The sequence below is a fragment of the Chelonoidis abingdonii genome, chromosome 6 (assembly GCF_003597395.2).
Source record: "Chelonoidis abingdonii isolate Lonesome George chromosome 6, CheloAbing_2.0, whole genome shotgun sequence".
In the NCBI taxonomy this organism is placed as follows: domain Eukaryota; kingdom Metazoa; phylum Chordata; order Testudines; family Testudinidae; genus Chelonoidis; species Chelonoidis abingdonii.
In genome coordinates, this window is record NC_133774.1 from 54,467,167 (window position 1) to 54,491,408 (window position 24,242).

At 37.8% G+C, this 24,242-nt stretch overlaps 1 protein-coding gene across 3 annotated transcripts in view; it reads left to right on the forward strand.

The window, feature by feature from the left end:
- The window catches only part of XRCC4 (X-ray repair cross complementing 4), a 294,941-nt gene that overhangs the window by 38,858 nt on the left and 231,841 nt on the right, over positions 1-24,242 (forward strand). For all 3 annotated transcript variants that reach the window (XM_032763434.2, XM_032763431.2, XM_075067052.1), the window contains exon 3: positions 2,085-2,275. In XM_032763434.2, the coding sequence (XP_032619325.1) occupies positions 2,085-2,275 (191 nt within the window). The remainder of the gene's footprint in view (positions 1-2,084; positions 2,276-24,242) is intronic.

Here is a 24,242-nt window from a genome sequence, read left to right on the forward strand (position 1 = left end):
AAATAATTGCCCATTCACCCCACTGTTATACATTTGGATGACTGATTATTTGACAAGTAGTGCTTCCATTGCAATACCAGATTACCTATGTTGTCAATAATATAAATAAGAGAAGAATGAGGCAATTTCAACATTGTTTCCTTGCTTGGAAAGCTCTTCTGTTTTTATCTGCATGATCAGGATATGTATGCAAGTGTATCTCTTGAGGTTGAACAGTCATCAAGATGAGATTTGTGGAAGGAAGAAATACAGCTAACTAAACAACTACATAAGATATTTTTTCAGTTGGGGGTTCACTTTGGTGTTAAGAACTTATTTCAGTCTGACACAAGCTATTGCTCTTCTTTCCCCCCTCACTGTCTCAAATATTGGGTAGTCCTTCAGTCCCAAATGGAGAAAAATGTCAGTCTATCATGTTCTGCAGAAGATTGGTGCTGTAGCTGGAAAGTGAAATACTTGTGAACCCAATAAAGAGCATAGATCATTGAGAGCCTAAAGAATAAGGCTAGATCTGAACCAAGTGGAATACTTTTTTAAAAAAAGTGTGGTGCATTGTTTTTCCTCTCCTCCATTTGAGTCCTTATACATCCTTATAGAATAGAGTACAGAGAAATCTGGCTCAACAATAGATCTTGCACTCCAACAAAAATTACACTTTTAGAACTCAAACCAGACTCTTGCTATTTGATGAAATTAGTCTGCAAAACATTTTTTAATAGAATGATAAAATCTGAATTATTGTCATATGGACTGCAGAGAGGTTTTGATCCCACTATTACTGATGCTGAAGGTAGATGCTAACAAGTGAGAAATGGAAAACTAAGAGAAAACAGATGCATGTTTTATGAAGACAGATATGATATGAATCATTTAAGGAAAGCTTTATTGTTTCTAAACAGCCACATAGATAGATTTTTGTTTCAAGAGAAATTCTAAATACCCATAATAATTTCATGACAATTGGAGCAGAGGTCTGGGCATATTCCTTCTCTGCTGGCTGGGGAGGGCTTCCCATTGTGGAGAGTCAGTTACACTCACATTGCAAATAATTACTGTAAATCTCATTGCTATATTTTTAAAACTCCAAAATATTTGTGCCTGAAATCTCACATGAGGAGCATCATGTTCAATGCCTCCATAATCCTTTGTCACATTTTAGCATGGAATGAAATTGGGGCTGGTTAAAGCTCAAGAGTGTGAGGGAATTCACTGTGGGAAGTGCTTGAGCCCAATAGAGAGTTAACTGCAGCCTGCAATGGATTTTGAAGACAGAAGAGGAGAATAAGCAGAAGCTATGGTGGTCAGATTCTGATACGAGTGAATATGCTTGGGTAATCTTAGCAAGAGGAAGGGATGAAGCCTGGTGACCTGGTCTTTCAGTTTATGGGGCAAGGGTAGGGAAGGAGGAAGGAGACAGGAAAGAAGTACATAGGGACTCATGTCTAGCCTGAACAGGAAAGGAGTTGCTGACTTCAGTCATGTGAGGGGGATTTCTCCTTTTTTGAACCTTTGTAGTCCCTAAGTGTTTTAGAAAAAGGAAATAGTATTTCACAAGAGGCCTCATCGAAAGCACATTGAGGCCAATAGAAATTCTACTGTTTGATTTCAGCTGGTTTGGATTTGACCCAATAAGAATTGGTTCACCTGTCTCTAGTGATACCCCTTTATTTTGAATTGAGAGACATTAGATTGGTAATGGCTGCAAAGTTTAAATTTGGAGAAGGTAATAAGGAACATGTGAGGGTAGGAAATAGGTGTAGTGAAGGCCACCATCTCTTAGGAGTTTGGAAGAACCTTCCGCCTCCCCCGAGGAAAATTGTGGGATACAAGACAACATATAAAGTTATTCAGAGCTCTCTTTTGCTGTTGAAAAGTTAATCTATCATTACTCTAGCTAAGCAAGAGAGTTGGGATAAAGTGGTAATAAACCACATTCAGAGATGTTCGTTTTAATTAAAAATAGTAATTTGATTTACCTTTTTAAATAGTTTTTAATAATAACTTCCTTTTAATATTAGTATATATTTCCAGAATTAAAGTGTATTTTTTTTTTAGACTTCTCCAATTTCCTCCTCTGTCCCCAGTGTCTGAAGCTGAGATTTCTAAGGAGGCTGATGACATGGAAATGGAAAGGGAGAAGTATGTTGAAGAACTGAGGAAAGCACTAGTATTGGGAGCAGGCCCAGCCAATATGTACAACTTTGATGTTTCTAAAGATGAAGAAAATGTGGAAAGCTGTGATTTCTCATATGAAAAAAATCTGAAAGATGTTTCCGTAAGTATTTCTGTAACACTACATGTTATTGTAAGAAGTCTTATCTGGGCAATACATATGAAAAAAGGCCTTTTGCTGAGCACATCACTAAGTTTAATAAAATTTTCTTTTTAAAAACATGACCGCTACTTTTGATAAGTTGTAACAAAAACCTTGAGTTAAATAGCAACAAAGAGTCCTGTGGCACCTTATAGACTAACAGATGTATTGGAACATAAGCTTGTCTGAGAAAGTGGGTATTCACCTACGTAAGCTTATGCTCCAATACATCTGTGAGTCTATAAGGTGCCACAGGATTCTTTCTTGCTTTTTACAGATCCAGACTAACACTACCTCTCTGATACTTGAGTTAAATAGATACTGTCAACTCCAGTATGGTCCAAAATATTGAGATTTTGTAAAAATAAGTTTTCACAAAACTGAACAACAGAAATATTTCCAGGACCTTTTTAAATTCCTTTTGGAAAAGAACTGGGGCCTTGAGTTTGATGTGGTGGCCTCTCCCTTCTTGGAAGTCCCATTGGCCACAATTTGAGTCTTGTATCAGAGGGGTAGTGGGTTAGTCTGGATCTGTAAAAGCGGCAAAGGGTTCTGTGGCACCTTATAGACTAACAAACATATTGGAACATGAGCTTTCGTGGGTTAATACCCACTTTGTTGGATGCATGTAGTGGAAATTTCCAGAGGCAGGTATAAATATGCAAGCAAGAATCAGGTATCTCTAGCCTGATAAGGTGCCACAGAACTCTTTGCCAATTTGAGTCTTGAGTATGTAACAGCTGTAGCATCAAAACCCTATTTTGTCAATGTGATTGCTGTTTCCTATGTGTGTTCCTTTGTGTGTTCTAAAAGTTTAGTAATTGTATATTTGCCAGGCACAGGATAGGTTCAGATTGGTGTTGCAGTTGGGTCTTGTACTGAAACAATATATTTGCTTTATTTATTTTAGCATAAGAAGAGGTTGAGGGTTACGTTCCTTTTTCTATGGTACCCCTGTGGTAGTTTGTGTTTGGAACTTTATTGCTGTGTCTCAGTATTGTAATTACTGTGAAATGGGTATTTATATGTCTTTATTCCCTCTAAAAAGATTGTCTATGTACATCTGCTATGCGGTAGAACCTCAGAGTTGTGAACACCAGAGTTAAGAACTGACCAGTTAACCACGTACCTCATTTAAAACTAGAAGTATGCAATCAGGCAGCAGCAGAGGGAAAAAAAAAGCAAATACTGTACAGTACTATGTTAAATGTAAACTACTAAAAAATAAAAGGAAAGCAGCATTTTTCTTCTGCATAGTAAAGTTTCAAAGCTGTATGAAGTCAATGTTCTGTTGTGAATTTTTGAAAGAACGTCCATAATGTTTTGTTCAGAGTTACGAACAACTTCCATTCCCAAGATGTTTGTAATTTGAAGGATCCACTGTATATATTGAAATCTTTCTTATCATTTCCACCTTTTGGGAGATCAGTACTTTGACGTGTAATAAAAGTATTCCATAGTTCTTTAGTTAAATGTATTCCTTTCAGCAAAAGAGAGAAGTTTTGGCATGGCTGTTTTTTATTTTAAAATATAGGTTCTGTTAAAGGAATTGATGAGTTCCAATAATTACAATGCTACATTGTATGCTTTGTGTAAATCCACTGCTTCTAAAGCTCCCATTCCCCATTATGTAATCAATCATCACCATTTGAGAAAAATCCACTAAATTACTAAGAACAATTGTAGGATTACTTTTATTAATTCAATACAGTTTTACGATTTGATGAGTAGCAAAATCATTACAGAAATATGCCTAAACATTAAGATGTTTTTTCTTTGGTACATGGCTGTCAAATTTGCTTTATTTTCCTAGAGAAGTGTGGTAATGATTGCTTTGTTAAACAAACTTGGAAAAAGGAGTTGGTACGTGCATCTTTTTTTCTTTATAAATTATGGTGGGATTTTCTTGGCTTAACTCTCATTGACTTCTGGGGAACCAGAATTAAGCCAATGCTGAGTGCTTTGAAAACCCTATCCGAAAGCATTAAATAGGGGCAAGATTACTCAGAGTTTTCATTAAATTGAAAATGCTGAAAAGCAGACTTCAGCTAAATCCATCCGCTTCAACATACAGGCCAGAAATGTTTATTTTTTTCCTTTTTGTTTTTGGAAGATGTGACTACACATAGAGTATTACTTTAGTCAAATTAAAAACAACTATGGTAGTCATCTCACTTATATGTCTTATGTATGAATGTGAGTTACCAGACAGAATACAGTCTTTAAGAGGTATAAAATGGGTACTTAGGTACACAGGTACCTAGTTTGCTCATGCAAGTACAAGTTCTAGTCACATCTGCATGTCTAACATACCTTTCCTATTCTATCTACATTGAAGGTGCAGCCTTTCTGCAAGTAGTGTAAATACTGTTGTAAACGGGGCTCAGGTGCTTTTCCCATTGTTTCATGAAAACTTGCTCAGAGCTTGGATATATATTTTTCTGACATCAATATAGCCCAAATGAAATCAGTTGTGGGCAGTGAAGAGTGACAAATTGGTTAAAACAGAATTTAATTAAAGCACTAATAAAATTGTTAGTGTTTTACTTTTCTGCTTTCATTCTTTCATGCTGTGTGTTGCTTGTGAACATAGAGAGATGACTTTTTTTTTTTTTTTAATACAGTAAGCAATAGAGGCATGGATGATGCTCATCAGAATGGAGTGCTTTTCTAAGAATGCTTTTGTAATGATCAACATTCACTTTTTTTATTTAAACGTTTCTTCTCTGTCATTACTTAGAAAAATCCATGCTTCTAAATGTTTGAGTGTATTTCTGATTGCTGAAGTGTCTCCATTGACTTCCTTCACGAACAGAAGGAGCGGCCCTAGACTAGCTGCCAAACCCCGAGGGCAGAACTAGGCTGAAGTTTTTTGCCTCTTTTTTTCCTTTTTAATGTTTTTTTAAGCTTTTCTTCTTCTTCTTTTTTTTTTTTTTAAACAGAGGCTTAATTATTCATCTCTCCAACCTATGTTTCTGAGATTAGATAAAATAGAGACACAAATTTTTCAGATAGATTTGTACATGACAGCTAGATGATATTTCAGTCTGATTTCAAATAAAAATGCATTAAAAATTTTAATTATAATTTTTATTATTACAAAATCATCCATTATGCTATCCTGCTTTAACTGCCATTACCACCACATCTAATTTAGAAAGAAAATAAGAAAACTCTTCAATGAACTTTAACCTGTATTTACAAAACACTCCGAATAAAAAACTCTCTGTGCTCTTAAAACATGACTTTTCTTGTTTTAAGTTTGGAAAATTCAGTCACTACTTCTTTTAGATCCAGTTTTCCAGCTATTTCGTGCTCTGTTGACATTGTGGCAAGTCCAACAAGTCTCTCTTGCACCATTGTTGAATGCAGATATATTTTTATCAATTTTAACTTTGAGAAACTACGTTCCCCACTAGCTACGGAAACTGGCAAAGTTAAAAGAATGCGTAGAGCTATAAAAATCTTTGGAAAACTGTCTGTGGGTTTATTTTCACAAACAAACTTCGGTACTTCTTCGGGAATGGAATGTTTCTTAAATCGTCTTGAAAAAGCCTGAAGCTCACTACACAAATCTGTAGCATCACTGTCTTTTGAATTTTCATGAATCTATACTGAGTCCAGTTTTATACAAAATTTTCTTATCTGTTTTGCTGTTTTCTTTTACATGCTGTGGATATCATATAGAAAGCCAAACAGTGACTCTAGCTGCTGCGTCTGTTGAAATCTTTCATCAACCGAGTGAATAGCAGTATCAAGGACTGCGAAGTAGAAATTCATTTTGAACCTTTGTTTTGGATTCTGACTGGGTGTGTCTCATCCTTCATATGAAAACTGCTGTTTCTTTTGCCAAAGGTAAACTGTCTCTAGTTCAAATCTGTCGGAAAGTCTATTCCTTCAGCATGCTCGAGAGAATCTACCAGGGTTCTTTCGAACCCTTCATCACTTCTGAATTCCTCCAGAATATTTTTAGTTTGCTGCAGTTTTTGAATAGCAGAATGAATGTTCAAGTTCTTTTCCTGAAGCTGCTTACTAGTGAGGCTAATCTCGAAAAGGATATTACGCTCATTTTGTGGTACAGTCACAAATTTGAACTTGGAAAGGCCATTTGCAAGAGCTTCTGCATTTGAACATGCCGTATTGCCAGATTATCCAATAAAGGTAGTATCATCAGAAATTTCAATTAGGGCATCATAAATGTTGCCAAGTTCATAGCGAAGAGGCTTCAAAGCATCAATGTGACTCTCCCATCTTGTCTGACTAAGTAGTTTCACAGTTAGAGAATTCACATGGCGAGTCAGAATCTCCCAACGGTGTGTTGAGCTTGAGAAAAACACATAAACACGTTGCACCAGGTCAAAGAAACTGCTTGCCTCCAAACAGCATCTAGCAGCATCATTGACAATGAAATTCAGAGAATGCGCACTGCAAGGAATGAAAAAGGCCCTAGGATTGATTTCCATCATTCTCCTTTGCACACCATTGTCTTTACCCTTCGTATTACTCCCCTTATCATAGCTTTAGCCACGTAAGTTTTCAATAGATAATGACATTGCTTTAAGCTCTTGTAGAATAGTTTTAGTCATAAATGCTCCCATCGCCTCCTTCAGTGTACAAACCCGTAAAATGTTCCTTTATGAGCACTTCAACATTATCTTCATCTGCAGACTTTTCTATATCCACAAAACGAATGACGTCATTTGTTCAACATGACGCACCTGTGGTGTACAGTCCAGTATTACTGAAAAGTATTTTGCAAAATGGACAGTTTCTACAATTTTTCTTTTTAATGGCATTTGCTAGGATTTGAATCAGTTCATTCTGCATATTTTTTCCTAGGTAATGAACCTGTCTTTCATGATCAGTAGATGCTCCTTTATGTCTGGATCAAACAAAGCTAGCGTGACCAGATGTCCTGATTTTAGAGGGACAGTCCTGATTTTTTGGGCCTTTTTTTTATATAGGCGCCTATTACCCTCCCACCCTGGTCCTGATTTTTCACACTTGCTGTCTGATCACCCTAAACAAAGCTAGATATTCAACAAATTTAAAAAAGTTTCCATTACCTGGAGTATATAATTTTTCATTTCTACCACAGCCACAGAATGCTACATTTTGCCCACTTAGAACTTTCACTAAAGCAATCAGAAGCTCTAATATTTGTTGCCAGTGTTCTTCTTTTTCCTTGATCACACATACATTTTCTTCATCAATAGTTTTTCCTTTTTTCAATCATAATTCAAGTTCTTTCCAATTTTGAAAACATTCCAAACGTTCTGTACTACTTTCATGTGAAGAGAGAATTGAAGATATGTTTTTCCAGTCCTTCAAACCATTTTCAGTAAGTGATGTAGCAATTGCTTTGATTTCTAAACAACTTGTAGCAAAAGTAAAACACTGAGTCCTTCGACACTGAATATTGTAACCAGTTTCTTCTTCGTTAACGAGTTTCCTTTTGTAATGCTGAGCAGAGAATTTTCTTTTATTTCCATCCTTAGGGAAGGGAAATTTATGAACTTGTTCGGGTCCATGTTCCACAAGAATTTGCTGCACAGTGTCATTGCTTCTGGGCCATGAAGCTGGGTCCCCATACTGTAACTTGTTTGTAACTTTCTCATCCTTTCTACTTCATTTACTTCAATTTCTGCATGTCTCTCTGAAGGTGAATAATTTTTCTCCACTTCTATATCAGTTTGATGCTGTGAGCTACCTTCATCTAGAAATAAGTTTCCATCATCTTGAGTTTCCAAACTGCTCTTTTGTGGATGTGAGCGACCCTCATCTCGAAGTAATATACCTTCATCTTGATGTTACAAACTACTTCCATGCAGATGTGAGCTAGCCTCCTCTGCAAGTAAAATTCCTTCATCTGGATGCTGTAAACTGCTTCCATCTTTATTTGGATTAAAGAGAAGATATTTCAGGAAGGATCCCTGCTGTTTTGCTTGGTCCTTTTCCTTCTCAGCCTTTCGTTTATGATACTTAGCTGCTGAGGGTTTTCTTTTTCCTCTTTCTGCTGTGAGGCATTTGAATATTGTTATGTACTGTGCTACCGACTGTAAGCGTTCTAGTGTTAAGGATGGCTGACACACCACATGTTTGGTGATTTTAAACCACATTGCAGCCATCCCAACACATCTTTTCACTGCTTAAAGGTTCAATGATTAGTAACATACTCATTTACCTATTAAAACAGTTAGTTACAGCATTTACACAGAAATAAAATGACTTTTTTCGACGTTATAACCTGACACCGGTTGTTTGGAAAGTAATCCCCTTTCTCACAGTTACCCGCTTGGAATGTGATGTCATCACTTTCGTAGTCTATTAAGCGTTAACACTGTTACTTTTCTTTTATGGACCTCATTTATTACAGGTAAACCAGTTATTACAAAGAAAAGTTCATAATTATACCGCCCGATAATAACGTTAAGGTTTAATAATGCTTAAAGATACTAACATTTCGATTTATAATGCTGAAAGACTTTATTCTTTGGCACCAAGAAACACAATTTTTCACAGTATTAGCTCGATTCTTAACTATCTATCTGTGATGTGTGTTAAAATGACCATTTGACATATATCAATTCACAATATCTCCGCTCTTCATGAATTTCTGGCTATGCAACCTTGATGTATATTCGAGTTTGGTGTCACTAACATTGAAGCTCTTGCCGCTGGTGGATTTGTTTAATTGTGGCTGAGTTATTGCTCATCAAAATTGTGGAGTGGGTCATCTTGACCCTATGTTGCAAATTGAAAAAAAAAAAAAATCTCTAAAATACTATTTATTTTTGCAGTAAATAAAACATTTTACATATTAATAAATTCTCAGCAGTGTAGAGAAATGAATTATAATTCATTCCCTCTGTGTGCACAGGAATTGAAATAATGATATCTTCATTATTTTATTTGTTTTTTTCTCCCTCTTTTTTTTCATTTTTTTTAATTTGTTTTTTTCCCCTCAAATTTGGCGCCCCATTTAAGTTGGCACCCTAGGCGACCACCTGATTTGCCTATATGGAATAAAATTACATTTTTGAATTAACAGTAGATGATGATGATGATGATGATAGTACCCTGATTGCTTTCTTTATTGACCTAAGTGCTTACCCATACAGGAAAATTGGCCAACACAACTATAGAGGAGTAACTGTAGTGCTATAGCTATGTCAATATAACTACCTCGTGGACACCCTTGTGTAGAATTTAAGTGGCTTTTTGTCGTATCTTATTGACCACTTTTTTTCTGTGTAATATTATTTATTTGTATTACTGTAGCACCTAGGAGCACTAGTCATTGACCCCACTGTGCTAGGTGCTGTACAACCACATCCCTTCCCCAAAGAGCTTGCAGTCTAAATTGACAAGCCCTTAAGCCCCAGTTCTGTAAACATTTATGCACTTGGCTAGCATTATGTACATGAGAAGTCTCATTGCATGCAGAATTGGGTTTTTAATGAACTGTCTTATTTAACATAAATAATATAAGCCACTCACTTGGGTCTTTTTCACCCCTCCCCTCCACACACACCCATGAAGACAGGGCAAACACACTTTCAATGGCAAAAGAACTGAATATTGACTTTTAAGAATAAAATGATGCAGGTGTATTTTCTAAAATTGTTGACCATATTCTGACTGCTTTTTCTGTAAATTAAATGTTAGCTTCAGTAACAAAACATTTGGTTTTTAGTTGTTAGGGGGTGGTTTCTGTTCATGAATATTCATAGATTAAAAAGAGTTTGAAAATGCTGTTACTTGTTTTCAAGAGTTTCTGTGGTGTTCTGTTTGTAAGTTTGTACATTTGGTGGCCAATGCTATGCCCAGTGACATCAGTGGGAGTGTTGTTATTGATTTTTATGAGAGTAGAATAATGCAACTGGAGCACAAAGAATGCATCCTCATGTACTATTGGAGTGGTGGTTAAGAGTAGCGATTTAATAAAAAACAAACAAACTTGAAAGCATGTGGATTCTATAGCCACAAGCAAAACCGAGATTCCTAAGAGTGTGTTCTGAAGTATTTTTAATGGCAATATTTACCTTTTTAAATCTTGCTAAGAAACTCTGGTTTAATATAAGTAACTAAAATGTATCATATGCCAAAGAATGACTGGTGTAGAATGGTCCAGAGAAGTACATTCAGAAATAATGGGATGAACTTAAGAAAAGGAAAATAAAGGCACATTTTCTAATGGTGAAAACTATTTGATTGTGGAAGTGTGTGTTTTGCTGAGGGAAATGGTGGTAACCCCATTGCTTGAGTCATTTAAACTGGACCGGACAAAGCAATTGAAAATACACTGGAGTGAACAATTCTGCATTGGTAGTGGGGTACGCTAGCTGACCTAATAGGTGTTTTCCATCTCAAAAGTCTGATTCTCTGGTTGCCTATATAGAACATTTTTGACATAAAAGTCCTCTTGATAGTAGTGCATTGATTATCCTAAACTTTTCTAGGGAAGTAATATCCACACCCTAAAACCTCACATAGAAATCTGGAAAGTGGTAGAAAGGTTAATATAGGTTTTGCAAGTTACCGCATGAAAATAGGATTGCCCTTTCCTTTTAGATGCCCTAGGTTGTTTGTTTAGGGCTTATGTTGCCTTTTGGTGTCTAGATGGAATGTTTGACGGGTAAATCTGACAGATGAGTCTCCACGTCTACTAAAAAAAAAAAAAAATCAGTCAGAATTGTAAACATCCTCTGGCCAAGGGGAAGTAAAAAACAAGCTGTTTTAGATCAGCTTGGTTTGCATTTTCTAACTGATAGGGAAGAATAATCCCACCTGGTCCTTGATTTGTCTATGGGAGTAAATTTTAAATAAATTCAAATAAATTTAAATAAATCTAGACAGAAATTAATTTGTAAAACAATTAATTTGTCAGACGATCATTAGAAATGTTACACTTTTCAACCTGTATTTTATCTTTTTATACCAAATCACTATTTGTGATTTGTAGTTCAACACTATTTAGGTACAGCTCTCCTTTGAAGTCTGTGAGGGAGCCAGCTTAATCCAGAGGGAGTGCAGGAAGGCATTCTGCTCCTAGATATGTAGACAGTAAACCCAGTGTGACGCTACTGCGGGCAACATGGAGGGATTGAAGGGGTGGGTTTGCTATGACCCTGCTGCTTCATTGTAAGCTAGTAGGTTTTCCTACGGGCTGTGCCACTTGTATCTTAATTTTTTATATTCAGGGCGGAAGAGCTTCCAGTTGTCCCAAATATTTCATATCAGAGTCTTAGGAAATACTTCTATTATAGACACATTCCTGTTATAATTTCATAGTAGCATATGACTGAAAGCAGTTTTCTAAATAAGGAATATAATTTATTTAGACACAAGAGAAAACTGTAAAAGGTCTGTTGTACAGAAGTGTTACTGTGTTCTTTGTTGTTAGTCTTTTGAAACAGTGATCAAAGAAGATATATGTCTCAAAATATTGGAAATCTTTGTCTTAGCTGCGTCTCAGCCTGATAATTGTGCCAGTTAATTTAAATTATACAATTTATTTTCTTTATGACAGGTGGCTTTGCCACAGGGTATTGAACACACTGTTCTTAGGAGCTGTTTTTAGGGTGGTAAGGGCAAAGGAGACTGTTAAGAGTCACATTAAAATAACAATAAGTTTGGTATACAGTGGGACTTGTGTGTCAAGCCAGCTGCAATGCAAAATGGGCCACACACACACAGCTCAGTAAGGAGCCATTGAGACTTGGCCAGCTAAACTGCTGCCACCTAAACAAACATCATCACAGAGTCAGTGATTTAGTGCTTGATCTAAGTAGGTGACCACTTGCAAGTAAATCTTTCCAAGTACTTTAGCTAGTAACTGCACATATGATAAATAATGGAATTTCTGCAAGATTCTCTTTTTGAAGCTGGCAATTAAATTGATTAAATAATTTTGATAAACAACATTGGAGGGCTAGCAAACTTTTTCACATTAATGTGGCAGGTATTAGATTTGTTCCTTGCTTATTAGGAAAATTAGTAAATAGGCAAGATGTTAACCTAAGAAGTTCCAACACTAGGTACAAACTCCATTACTAATTGGGCTGGTGAAAGAAATGCTATTATTTGTTTCTCTGGTTTTCCATGGCAACATTTCTACAGTGGGTTCTAAAATATAGTTCAGGGAATCTGAGATCATTGTAATTTCATTATGGTTAAAGTACCTTGACATATGTGCATTAAATATAACTTATCATAATGTGTTGAGTGAATTAAGCAGAATTGGAGTGGTTCTAAAAATTTCCCAAATGTTGAAGTCCTGATCCAAGGTTTGAATAGGTGCCTAGCTCTAAAGGTTGAAGATGCATTGTTTGGGTAACAAAGGTCAGTCAGAGTTCAGATAGTTTCCCAGGCCATTTAACTAATTACTCAATTAAAAATGGAAAGGGAAAAGAAGAAATATTGCACAAAGACAAGATGATGAACTGGTAAGTCAGTGTAAAGGTAATTTACTGTATATTATTCTTAACTACATCCTTTTGAGTATAAGAGAACATATCTGAATGATTTTTTCTAAGACATCTGGTCTAGAAATATTTTACTACTGTACTGTTAGACCTTGCTTGCCTGCTGAAAGACTTCTGTGCTGTACAGGGTTCTTCCCTCCCCCCTCTGTTCCCCAACACATACTTTATGAAGTTTAAAATATTCCTGCATGATGTGAATATAAAGGTAAGTCATCTTTCCAGACCTGAATCATGAAAGCTTTATTTTGGTTTGATTTTGAAGTTTTAAGATTCCTTTTTGCTGTATTTGAAGGCACACAAAAATTGAGGTGACATTTTCTTTTAACTGTTGTCATGTAATCTATTTTGTTTTGGCTTTCATGAAGGAGATTTTAAATACTGATGAAATAAGTTTTTGAAAAAGGTGAGGCTGCACAGAAAAAGGGAAAAAAAAGTTAGTATTAATACATTCTCCTCCACCCTCTCGCTACTTGTCATGGCTGCTGCGCTAGAGTGGGGGAAAAAAAATTCTCAACACTGATTACACCTGATGTGCTCAAACTGTACAATATTTTTAGTTATTATAATTTCTGGATAATTCTTTCCATCAATGTCAAATGGGTCTAATTATTAGAAAAGCATAGCACTTTTAAATATACATTAAGAACAGTAAAATATATGAAACTCTCAAATCAGCATTATCTCTTGCCTATGGTCCTTTCCTCACTGGTAATATTAATTGTATTGTCTGTGAAATCATTATTATTCATTTTATTTATTATTGCATTTCAGATTTTCCCATTTTGGAATATGTGCTGTGCCTTTCTTTGTATAGAAATCAAGGTTTACTTTTACTTGCACTGCTGAGTTAGAATCACTTTCCTTTGAAGAGGCAAAACTTTAAATCATTGTCTGTTGAAAGTCTTAGTTTCCCTCGAAAAATATTGGAGACAGTAGCTGTTCTGCAAAAGAGATTACTTGGTGGGCTGTGTGGTGTGTGTGTGTGTGGGTTTTTTTTTTAAACTCTGTCACAAAAATCTATTCCCATATTCTTTGTAAGGAAGCATAACAGTCTAAACTTGCAGAACAGCAAGTACCTTATCTACTTTAGTGAAAGCAAAAGTTAACAGCACATTATTTTGAGCTTTAGGGGGTTCCTGTATCTATTGAGACATAAATACCTCCCCTAGAGCTGTGAAATTCTTGCAGAAGAGAAATGTAAAGTCTGTACTAGTTTTAAATTCTCAGTTGACATGTTTTAGCTCTCTACAAATTTTATGAATGAATTTTTTTTTAGGTTAATACAATTTGTGGCAGTTGTATACCTGAAGAGTTCCTGAGATATTGTAGAGTTTGACATTTAAAAGAAAACTTGCCTATTCCCATGGCATGTAGTTTTAAAAACAGTTATAAAATACATGACTTGCATACCCAGTTATTGTTATGCATGTTTTGTGTAACTTAGTACAAATATTTTTATATTTTGAATAACTCTGATATACCTTTGCTTAAAAAATGGAAAAAAAAATCCTTTAGATTTCATTTTAAAGGTCTTGCACACTTAGACAGATATTTAGTGATAACAGCGTTATTCTGTTCTGTGCATTTTTGGAATATCAAGCTTCTAAGGTGCTTAAATAACAATAAATAAGATAATGTAAAATAATGCTTCTACCAGAACATTAACTTCCATGTTGTACGTATTTCTATTTCTTTTTCTCTATAGAAATGCTATTTAATATATTTTTGTTTATAACTAGATAAATAGATGGCATGTTTAAAAAGATAAAAAGGGATAGAAATATGTGCAACATGGACAAGTTAATGTTGTCATAGAACCCTTACTTTTAAAATAATAGAAGTGAGGGAGTTAGGATTGTTTTGTATAAATAAATCTTGTGAATGAGGCGAAGGGTGAGGATTGGGTGAGGTGCCATAATGGCAGCACGACGGGCTGGCCCTCCACAGTGGAAACTGGCTCTGGGGACATGGAACATTACTTTGCTGGTAGGGAAGGAGCCAGAGTTGGTGGAAGAAGTGGAGAGGTACCAACTAGATATAGTTGGCTTCACCTCCACACATAGCATTGGCTCTGGAAGCAAACTTCTTGAATGAATGTGGTTTCTTTCCTACTCAGGAGCGACCCCGCGTGAGAGGCCCTGGGTGGGTGTAGGGATACTAACAAGCATCTGGATCGGGGCTGAGCAGTTGGAGTTTTTTTCCAGTAGATGAGTGTTGCCTCAATGAGACTTTGGGTCTCAGAGAGGTAAACCCCGACTGTTGTTTGTGCCTAGGCACCTTATAGCAGTTCAGAATACTTGGCCTTTCTAGAGACGGTGGGATTAGTGCTCAATAGAGTGCCACTTACTGACTCTGTAGTTCTATTGGGGAACTCCAATGCTCACATGGGGAATGATAGAGATACCTGGAGGGGAATGATTGAGAGGAATGGCCTCCCTGGTCTGGACTGTAGAGGTGAATTATTATTGAACTTCTATGCTAGTCATGGATTGTCCATAATGAATACTGTGTTTGAACACAAGGTTACTCATAAATGTACTTGGTACCAGAGCACCTTGAGCTGAAGATTGATGATTGACTTCATAGTTGTTGTCAGACCTAAGGCCGTATGTTCTGGCCATTCGAGTTAAGAGTTGTCAAGCTGGCAACCGATCACCACTCAGTGGTGAGTTGGATCCAATGTACAGGACACAGGCCAGATAGATACAGGAGGCCCAAACAATCAGTGTGAGTCACCTGGAAACTCTATGTGGAAATACTTCAATTCCCATCTCTGGAAGAACTTCTCCTGCATTCTGGGTGAGGTTTTGGACATTGAGTGTGAATGAACCATGTTCAGGGCCTCAATTGTTGAAACGGCCATGAGAAGCTATGGCCTGAAGGCGGTTGATGCCTGTCATGGTGGCAACCCTAGGACCCACTGGTAGACTCCAGTGGTGAGAGAAGCTGTGAAGTTGAAGGAGGCCTTCCAAGAAATATTCACTAACTGGACTCCTGAGACAGCTGAGAGGTGCCAGTCGTTGAAGCAAAAGCCCAGGCTTCAGAGGAATTTGGAGAGACCGTGGAGAATAACTACCATATGGCCTCAAAAGTGTTCTGGTAAACCATTCGCTACCTTAGGAGAGGTCAGCGTTACATTGCCCAGGCTGTACTCAGTAAGGGTGGTGAAATGCTTACCTCAACTGAGGAGATCCATTGAGAGATGGAAGGAGCATTTTGAGAAATTCTTCAACTCCAACTCTTCAACTCTGTTTCAGGAGGCAGCGCTGGAAATCTACAGTGAGATTGAATCTATTTCTGTTGCTGAGGTCGATATAGTGGCAAGGCAGCAGGGATGGACGAGGCATTGGACTATGTTGGGGTGTCATGGTTAATGTGCCTCTTCAATGTTGCGTGGGAGGCAGGTGCAGTACCTCTGGACTGGTAAACCACGGTGGTGGTCCCAGTCTTTCAGAAAGGAGACCAGAGGTAGTGTTCCAACTATAAGGGGATCATGCTCCTCAGCCTCTCTGGCAAAGATGCTAGAGAGGACGTTACGCCCTTGGATTTAGGAGAAACAATGCAGGATTCCATCCTGGCCATGCTCTCTCACAGATACTTATGGGGTCATGGCAGTTTGTAGATCTGGAGGAGGCATATGACCATGTTCTCTGAGATGTCTTGTGGGAAGTGCTGTGGGGTATGAGGTGCCAGTGCGGCTTTTGCATGCCATCCGGTTCCTCTCTTCTCGGAGTGAGAGTTGTTTGTATTCTTGGCATTAAGTCGAGTTCGTTCAAAATCTTATCCCCACTTCTGTTCGTGATTTTAATAGACAGGATACCAAGGCGCAGCTGAGCTGTAGAGTGCATCCGGTATGTGGACTCAGAGGTGGCAGCTCTGCTGTTTGTTTGCAGATGATGTTCTTCTTGCTTCTTTAGACTACGATCTCCGACGCATGTTTGAATGTTTCAGTGTTGAGCGTGAAGCATCTGGGATGAGAATCAGCACATCCAAATCAGAGGTCCTGGTCCTCTCATGGAAGAAAGTGGACTGCTGTCTCCAGGTGATGAGGGAGCAGCTGCCCCTAGTGGAAAAGTTCAAGTATCTAGGGGTCTTGTTCCTGAGTGTTGGCTAGCGGGAACATGAGATCAACTGGTGAATTGGTGAGGTGGTGGCAGTGATGTGGGCACTGTACTGATCCATGGTGGTAAAGCAGGAGCTAAGTTCTTGGACGAAGCTCTCTGTGTACAGGTCACTCTATGTCCCCATCCTCACCTATGGTCATGAACTTTGGGTAAGGCCACAGGTACAAGCGGCTGAAATGAGGTTTTTGTGGTCAATAGAAGGAATTATAAAGTAATATTGTTGATATAAGCCTAATCACAATGAAGGATATGCTCCCTAAACAGAGACTGAAATCAGTTTAAAGATCTGATGTTGAAAGATGAGTTTTAATCTGAAAAGTGGGGGTGCAGTGGGGGAGGAGCAGACAAGGAATTGCAGTTCTTGTAGACTTTAAGATCAGAATCTCACCCATCCACTCCAGAAATAAACTCTTAACCTCTGGCTGAATTATTAAAGTCCTCAAATCATGGTTAAAAGCACTTGCAGGTTTAAACTAGTGTACAATTCACGATGTACACTAGTTTAAACCTGCAAGTGCTGTATGCTGCCAATGTGAGCTGGGGGAAAATTCCTTCCCGACCCCAAATATGGTGATCAGTGAAATCCTGGGCAAGACCCACCAGGCAGATACCGGGGAAAGAATTATCTGTAGTAACTCAGAGCACTCCCCTTCTAGTGTCTTGTCTCCAGCCATTGGGAATTTTTGCTACTGTCAGTCACAGCTGGATCACCAGGGCCAGCTCTAGCACCAGTGTCCCAAGCATGTGTTTGGGGCGGCACTTTTCAAGGGGCAGCATTCTCACTCTTTGGGGTGGCACCCCGGCCCTCTTTTTTTTTTATGTGGCAGCATTCCAGCTTTTTTTTTTTTTTGCTTGGGAGGGCAAAAAACCTGGAGCCAACCCTGTGGTTCACATGCCATTGTAGGCAGTCCAATCATACCATCCCCTCCTTCCATAAATTTATCAAGCTCAGTCTTGAAGCCAGTTAGTTTTTTTGCCCCCACTGCTCCCCTTGGAAGGCTATTGCAGAACTTCACTCCTCTGATGGTTAGAAACTCTAAATAACTCATCTACTCTAAATGAAATTTTCAGAAAAATGTCAAAACTTGTACCTACATCATATCAAGGTGAAGATGTCTAAGTACTGAAAAGTTAATGAAATAACTAAGAGCTAGAAAATCATAGAAAAATATACCATACTTGTTTAATGTTCAGTCTGTAGCGCAAGGCCTGCTAGAGAGAATGTGTTAATAATTTATAACTTTTTTAAAAAAACCAGGGGCTCAAAATAAATGTTTAGTAAGGTTATAGACTAGTCAATAAGAACAGTAAAGTTGTACAATATGTTTCAAAATTAAATTAGGATTGTCTTTAATTATTTGTAAAATGATTATTGAAACAGATGAGAAAACAAGGTGGCAAATACAGACTTTGAGCAGTCTTCATTAGTTGCTATACAGGGAATGAAACTGCTAGCTTTGTAGTTAACTGTCAATTGTTTAGTTTATTATTTGCATTGGAGTAGTACTTAGAAGCCCCATCTGGGAATTAGTGCCACTTACACACCCCACACACTATGAAGAAATAGTCTCTGCCTCAAATAGCTTACAATCACGAAGTTCCCTATCCTGCAAAAACATATTAATGTGCTGATTTTGTATTGACTTCATGGGATCATTCATGTGTAAAGTAAAGCAGGTGCATAAGTCTTTGTGGATTGGCAGCTTTAGGTGGCCTATATACACCAGAAAATTTAACTGTGCCTGACATATACAGTGGCCTATATATACTAGAAAATTTTTACTCTGCTTGGCATATACACAGTAGCATATGATACTAAAAAATGTTACATGTGTGTTTGTAGGTTTAATTCTACTTCCAATGATGTCAGAGGCAAAATTCTGTGACTTCAGTGGAAGCAGGCCCAAAGATTGTAGAAATTATTTATATACAATATTATGGAAGTTAGTAAGTACTATGTGATCATTATAGGTGGCACAGGTAGCGATGTCTGTAGTGAAGGTTGCCCAATGATTCCCATTATAAGACCTAGTTTTCAGTTGATTATTACTTTTCCCAAATTTTAACCATTCAGGCTAAAATTTTCCACGCTGGGTGTCTCCTTCAGACTAGTGTGTGTTTGTTTGTTTTATTTATATTTTAATGTTTCTGTACAAATGTTTCATTCATTTCTGAGAATGAGATTCGGGTAAAATACGTTGTTTTGCCAGTATTAACAAATTCTTTAGAAGTTTTAGTGACTCCATGCGTTGGAGCAGAGGCTTGAAATTTTGCAGGGGGTAACAATGATATTATTTTCTTATTCCCATGAAAGAAATTTCCCAAATTTGGCCAAGTTATAAACCTTTGTGAAAATCTCAATTCATATATGTTTGGTAGCTTTGGTAGTCTTGCAATTTAATTCTTTGAAGATTCCATCTGCACTGAGCATACACCAACTAGTCACAGCTCCTACATTTAGACTAGGCCAGATTGTGCATATACCATCTCCAGAGAGTGACTGAGCATATGCTATTCTGGGGCTAAGCAGGACTTTCCCTGAAAATTCTGCTCTGGACCACTGTGGTGCTGGGTACCAGAACTGAAAGCAGGCAATCTTAAATCTGGCATTTCTTAACTTTTGAGTGCTTGATTTTGCAATGTTAATGTTTTTAATTTATAAGTTTATGGAGGGGATGGTATGATGGGATAGCCTAATTTTGGCAATTAATTGATCTTTGATTGTTAGCAGGTAAATAGGCCCGGTGGTCTGTGATAGGATGCTAAATGGGGTGGGATCTGAGTTACTACAGAGAATTCTTTCCTGGGTGCTGGCTGATGAGTCTTGCCCACATGCTCAGGGTTTAACTGATCACCATATTTGGGATCGGGAAGGAATTTTCCTCTAGGGAAGATTGGCAGAGGCACTGGAGGTTTTTTGCCTTCCTCTGCAGCGTGGGACATGAGTCACTTGCTGGAGGATTCTCTGCACCGTGAGGTCTTTAAACCACGATGTGAGGACTTCAGTAACTCGGATATAGATTAGGGGTTTGTTACAGGAGTGGGTGGGTGAGATTCTGTGGCCTGCATTGTGTGGGAGGTCAGACTAGATGATCGTAATGGTCCTTTCTCACCTTAAAGGCTATGAGTCTTTATATTTTCATGTAATAGGATATAAAAGTTGTACCATATATTTGCACAAAGTGCAGACTTAGGGGCATGGATGCAATATATATTTGAATATTTCATCACTTGAGAGGTTGATCATGCGTCCTTAATTTTCTGTTAATATAGAAATAGATTGTGCCACCCTTGCTCACCAAATAGGATCAAAATCAATCAGCAGTCCCATTGAAATCACATACTGTTTTTAACTACTGCACTGTAATATAGTTTCAAAAACCGTTTCTACAATCTCTGTATTCAATTGTGTAGTTTTTAAAAAGAGTACGTTTGGGGATGCAAGGGAAAAAATAGCTTCACTATCCAAGATTTAGAAATTTGTTGGCTTGCAGAAAAACTTGCAAACAGCAAGTATAAATTTTAAAAGCTAGAAATACCAACATCAACAAAACTTCCTGATATTACACTCCTGGTCAGCAGCATGGAGCTCCTCTTTGAATCATAGGAGCTCATCAGCTGTACTTTGGATCTTCACCAGCAACATAGTTTGGGAATGTGTCCAAGTGGGGCCCAGGCCCCCTTTTGTGGATTTTAGTGGGATGCAGGATGGAGTAGTCATTTTTCATTCTTTAGGAGCCCCATAGCTTGAAAATGTACCTGCTGTGTCCTGGGCAGAGCAGTCAGAAAGGGAGTTTCTGTGGAGCTGGGAAGACATTTTAGTAAATTTTAAAGTTGAAATTTGAAGAAGTGGATTGTTTTAAAGTCTAATCAAATTTAAGGGGCCTGATTTTTCCATTTACATGATGGCACAGGAAGTGAGGCGATGGACAAATCAGGTCTCTTAAATTTGATTAGATGCACCAGTTTTCATCTACTGGCTCTGCACCATATGCCTTCACGCTCTGTGGCAAGGACTGGTGCTTGAAATTTGGATTTTTTTAGCCACTCTTTACGCTGCAGCATGACACATAGTAATAACTGCTTTGGTTCTCATGCCCTTGTCTTTTTAGAAGTATGGTTACCATCAAATTGGGAATAAAATGCTACATGTGATTATTTTGTTTTAAGCCCCAACTCCTGGAGTCTTGTTATGTGAGAAACTTTGCTTTCATTTGAAAAATAGATACACTTCTAAACTTAATGTTGCAGTGCGAAGTTTGAAAATGTGAGTCCTAAAGGCTCAAAAAACATAAGACAAATTTTAAACTAGCCCTAAATATATTACTTAAAAAAAAATCTTATCTTGTTTAAAACAGTCCTCTTAAAACAGCCTGATCTATAATTTTTTTTTTCAACATTTGAGGATGGCAATACTGTAGCTGAGAAAATGGTAGCATTTTACACCCTCTTTCTGTGCATTTATTTAATGATTACACAAGTTGGAAGACAGTGGAAAATCATCTTAGTGCCCTGTGCATGCATGTTTTTTGCTCCTCACTTATAGCTGGATTGAGTGGAGACTCTGAGCCCCGAGTATAAGATAGTGCTTATCTGTGCCACTCCAGGAGCAACATATGGGTAGAATTGTGATTTCTTTTAAATTTTGACTCTGTCTTGGATATGGATTAAGTTACAGCAATTTAAGGGTTCAGACTATGGGGTCTGAATAGCAAAGTGGGCCAAAGTGCTGCGCTGTAACTCCCCTGTGTGGATGCTGCAAGCACAAACAAAAAGGTTCCTGTTTGTGCTAATGTATTCTGGTTTGAAGAAGACTGTTAATGCAAACTATGAATTTTTTAATTTGTGCCCACAGCGTCCACGTAAGGGAGTTACAGCGCAGCATTTTGGTATGCTCTCCTATATTCCCTCCTCCTCCGGTCTGAACTTTGGGGCAGTATAGACATAGCCTTTGATTGCTTTATTCTTGAATGAAAGCATCCACGTTGGTGGGTGGGAGGGTTACTTTATGTTAATTAATGCCATACCATTAACTAATTTGCCTTAATTTTCCTGAGTGTCCTCCTGTAGATAAGCTCTGAATCATGGCCAGGAAAAAAAGTTTGTGGAGCGTCTAGTTTAGCATTCACAGCCTTGTTAGCTGATTTAGTTGGTAGTCAATTGACTTGAGTTACAACAGTACCAAAAACTCTAGTCTACAAAAGGTCTTAGGGTCTAACCCTTAAATAGTTTGCAGACTTTTACTGAAGTCTCTCAACCTATATTTGAGGAAAAATCCATGAGATAATCTGGCCTTTTGAAAATATTAATAGTATTCTGTGGCTCAGAACTGAAAATATTTAAGTCAAATAAAAATAATATTAAACTAACATTTAAAATAGAAATAAATATATCCCATGGGCCAGTCTGAATCCATGAGTAATCTTGCATTGCAAGAAAATATTTTCTGAATGTTTCCTTTTTTAATTACCCATAGACGTCTGATTCTTTTTAAAGGTTTTCCTGCTTAGCAATTAAAGAAGTGAATTTTTTTTCATATTACTCTTTCCCAGACCCACCTAAGTAGTTGGAACAGTGTTATCTTGACCTCTGTTTTGAAGGATTTGTCAACTAGACATTCACTGTTGTGTTGCTCCACTTTTATGTTGGTGTTTATTCCACTGACTTCAGTGTAAAATGTGAGTAATGCTGTGAATCAGGCTTACAAATCATTAGTAGGGCCCTACCAAATTCACAGCCACTAAAAATGTGTCATGGAATGTGAAATCTGTTTTTGTTTTTGTTTTGTTTTTGTGTGTGTTCTTTTACCCTATACTATACAGATTTCACGGGGGAGACCAGCATTTCTCAAATTGGGGGTCCTGACCCAAAAAAGGAGTTGCGGGGTGTTGGGGGTCGCAATGTTATTCATGGTATTACCGCCCTTACTTCTATACTGCCATCAGAGCTGGTGACCGGAGAGCAGTGGCTGTTGGCCAGGTGCCCAGCTCTGAAGGCAGCACTCTGCTAGCAGCAGCACAGAAGTAAGGGTGGCAATACCATACCATGCCATCCTTCTGCGCTGCTGCTGGTGGCAGCTCTGCCTTCAGAGATGGGCTGCCAGCTAGCAACCACTGCTCTACAGCTTCCGAGCTCTGAAGGCAACGCCACCAGCAGCAGCACAGAAGTAAGGGTAGCAGTACCATAACCCCCCCCAAACACACAATAACCTTGCGACTCCCCCCACAACTCCTTTTTGGGTCAGGATCCCTACAGTTATAACACCATGAAATTTCAGATTTAAATACCTGAAATAATGAAATTAACAATTTTTTTAATCCTGTGATTGTGAAATTGACCAAAATGAACTGTGAATTTGGTAGGGCCCTAATCATGAGTAAAATACACTTTAGAAAATGATATCTTAAAAATGGGAAAGTTTAAATAAAGGGAGAGAGAGAGAATGAATAAGGGCAAAATTATATATGGAAGCATGTTTAAAACTGTTTGACAATCATTTCAAAAACTAAGGGTAAAATGCTGACCCCATCGAGTCAATGACAGAACTTCCATTGACTTCAGTGAGGCCTGGATGTCAGCCTAACTTTTTATACATAACACACACAACTCTAATATGACCCTCTTCACTTGTAGAGGCACCCTGTCATTTTGCATCAGTTATTTGCAAATATAGCTTGAAATTCACAGTAACTAGAGCCAGGTAAACTATTTGTAATTGTTTAACTGAAGGAATTTTGCATTTTTAAAATTTTCTACCGACCTTCATTTGACTTTTTTGTTAGCTTCATTTGACTGTCATTTGACACTCATTGACAAATGTGTTGCTATTTAAAATTTGAATTAGGTTGGTTTGTTAGGATGTGGGGGGGTTAGGTTGGTTAGTTGTGATTGGTTTTGGTCAGGAGGGTCAGTAGAAGCTATTTTAACTCATTTTCTCATGGGACATAACTGCCTTATTTGCTTTCTATAAACAAGTTATAGTTGGTTTGAAAAAAACAGCACCTGATGTGAGAGAAGGTGTGTGCAGAGAGGCTGATTTTTTTTTTTTTTCTCCCTCCATCTCTGAACATTGGACAGGGCCAGTGACATCTGTCTCATCCTGCTTTCTTGACAACACCAGTGAAAGGGCAACCCATTTATCATAACTTCTTACTCAGATTTGAACCTTAGCGTTCATAACCTGAGAAGTTAGCATGAACCCCTCTAAGCTTAATTACCAGCTTAGATTTGATCTCGCTGCCACCAGCCAAAAATTCCAGGGTTTTGGCTCCCTCTGGTCTCCCCAAACCCTTCCCTGGGGAACCCCAAGACTCAGAA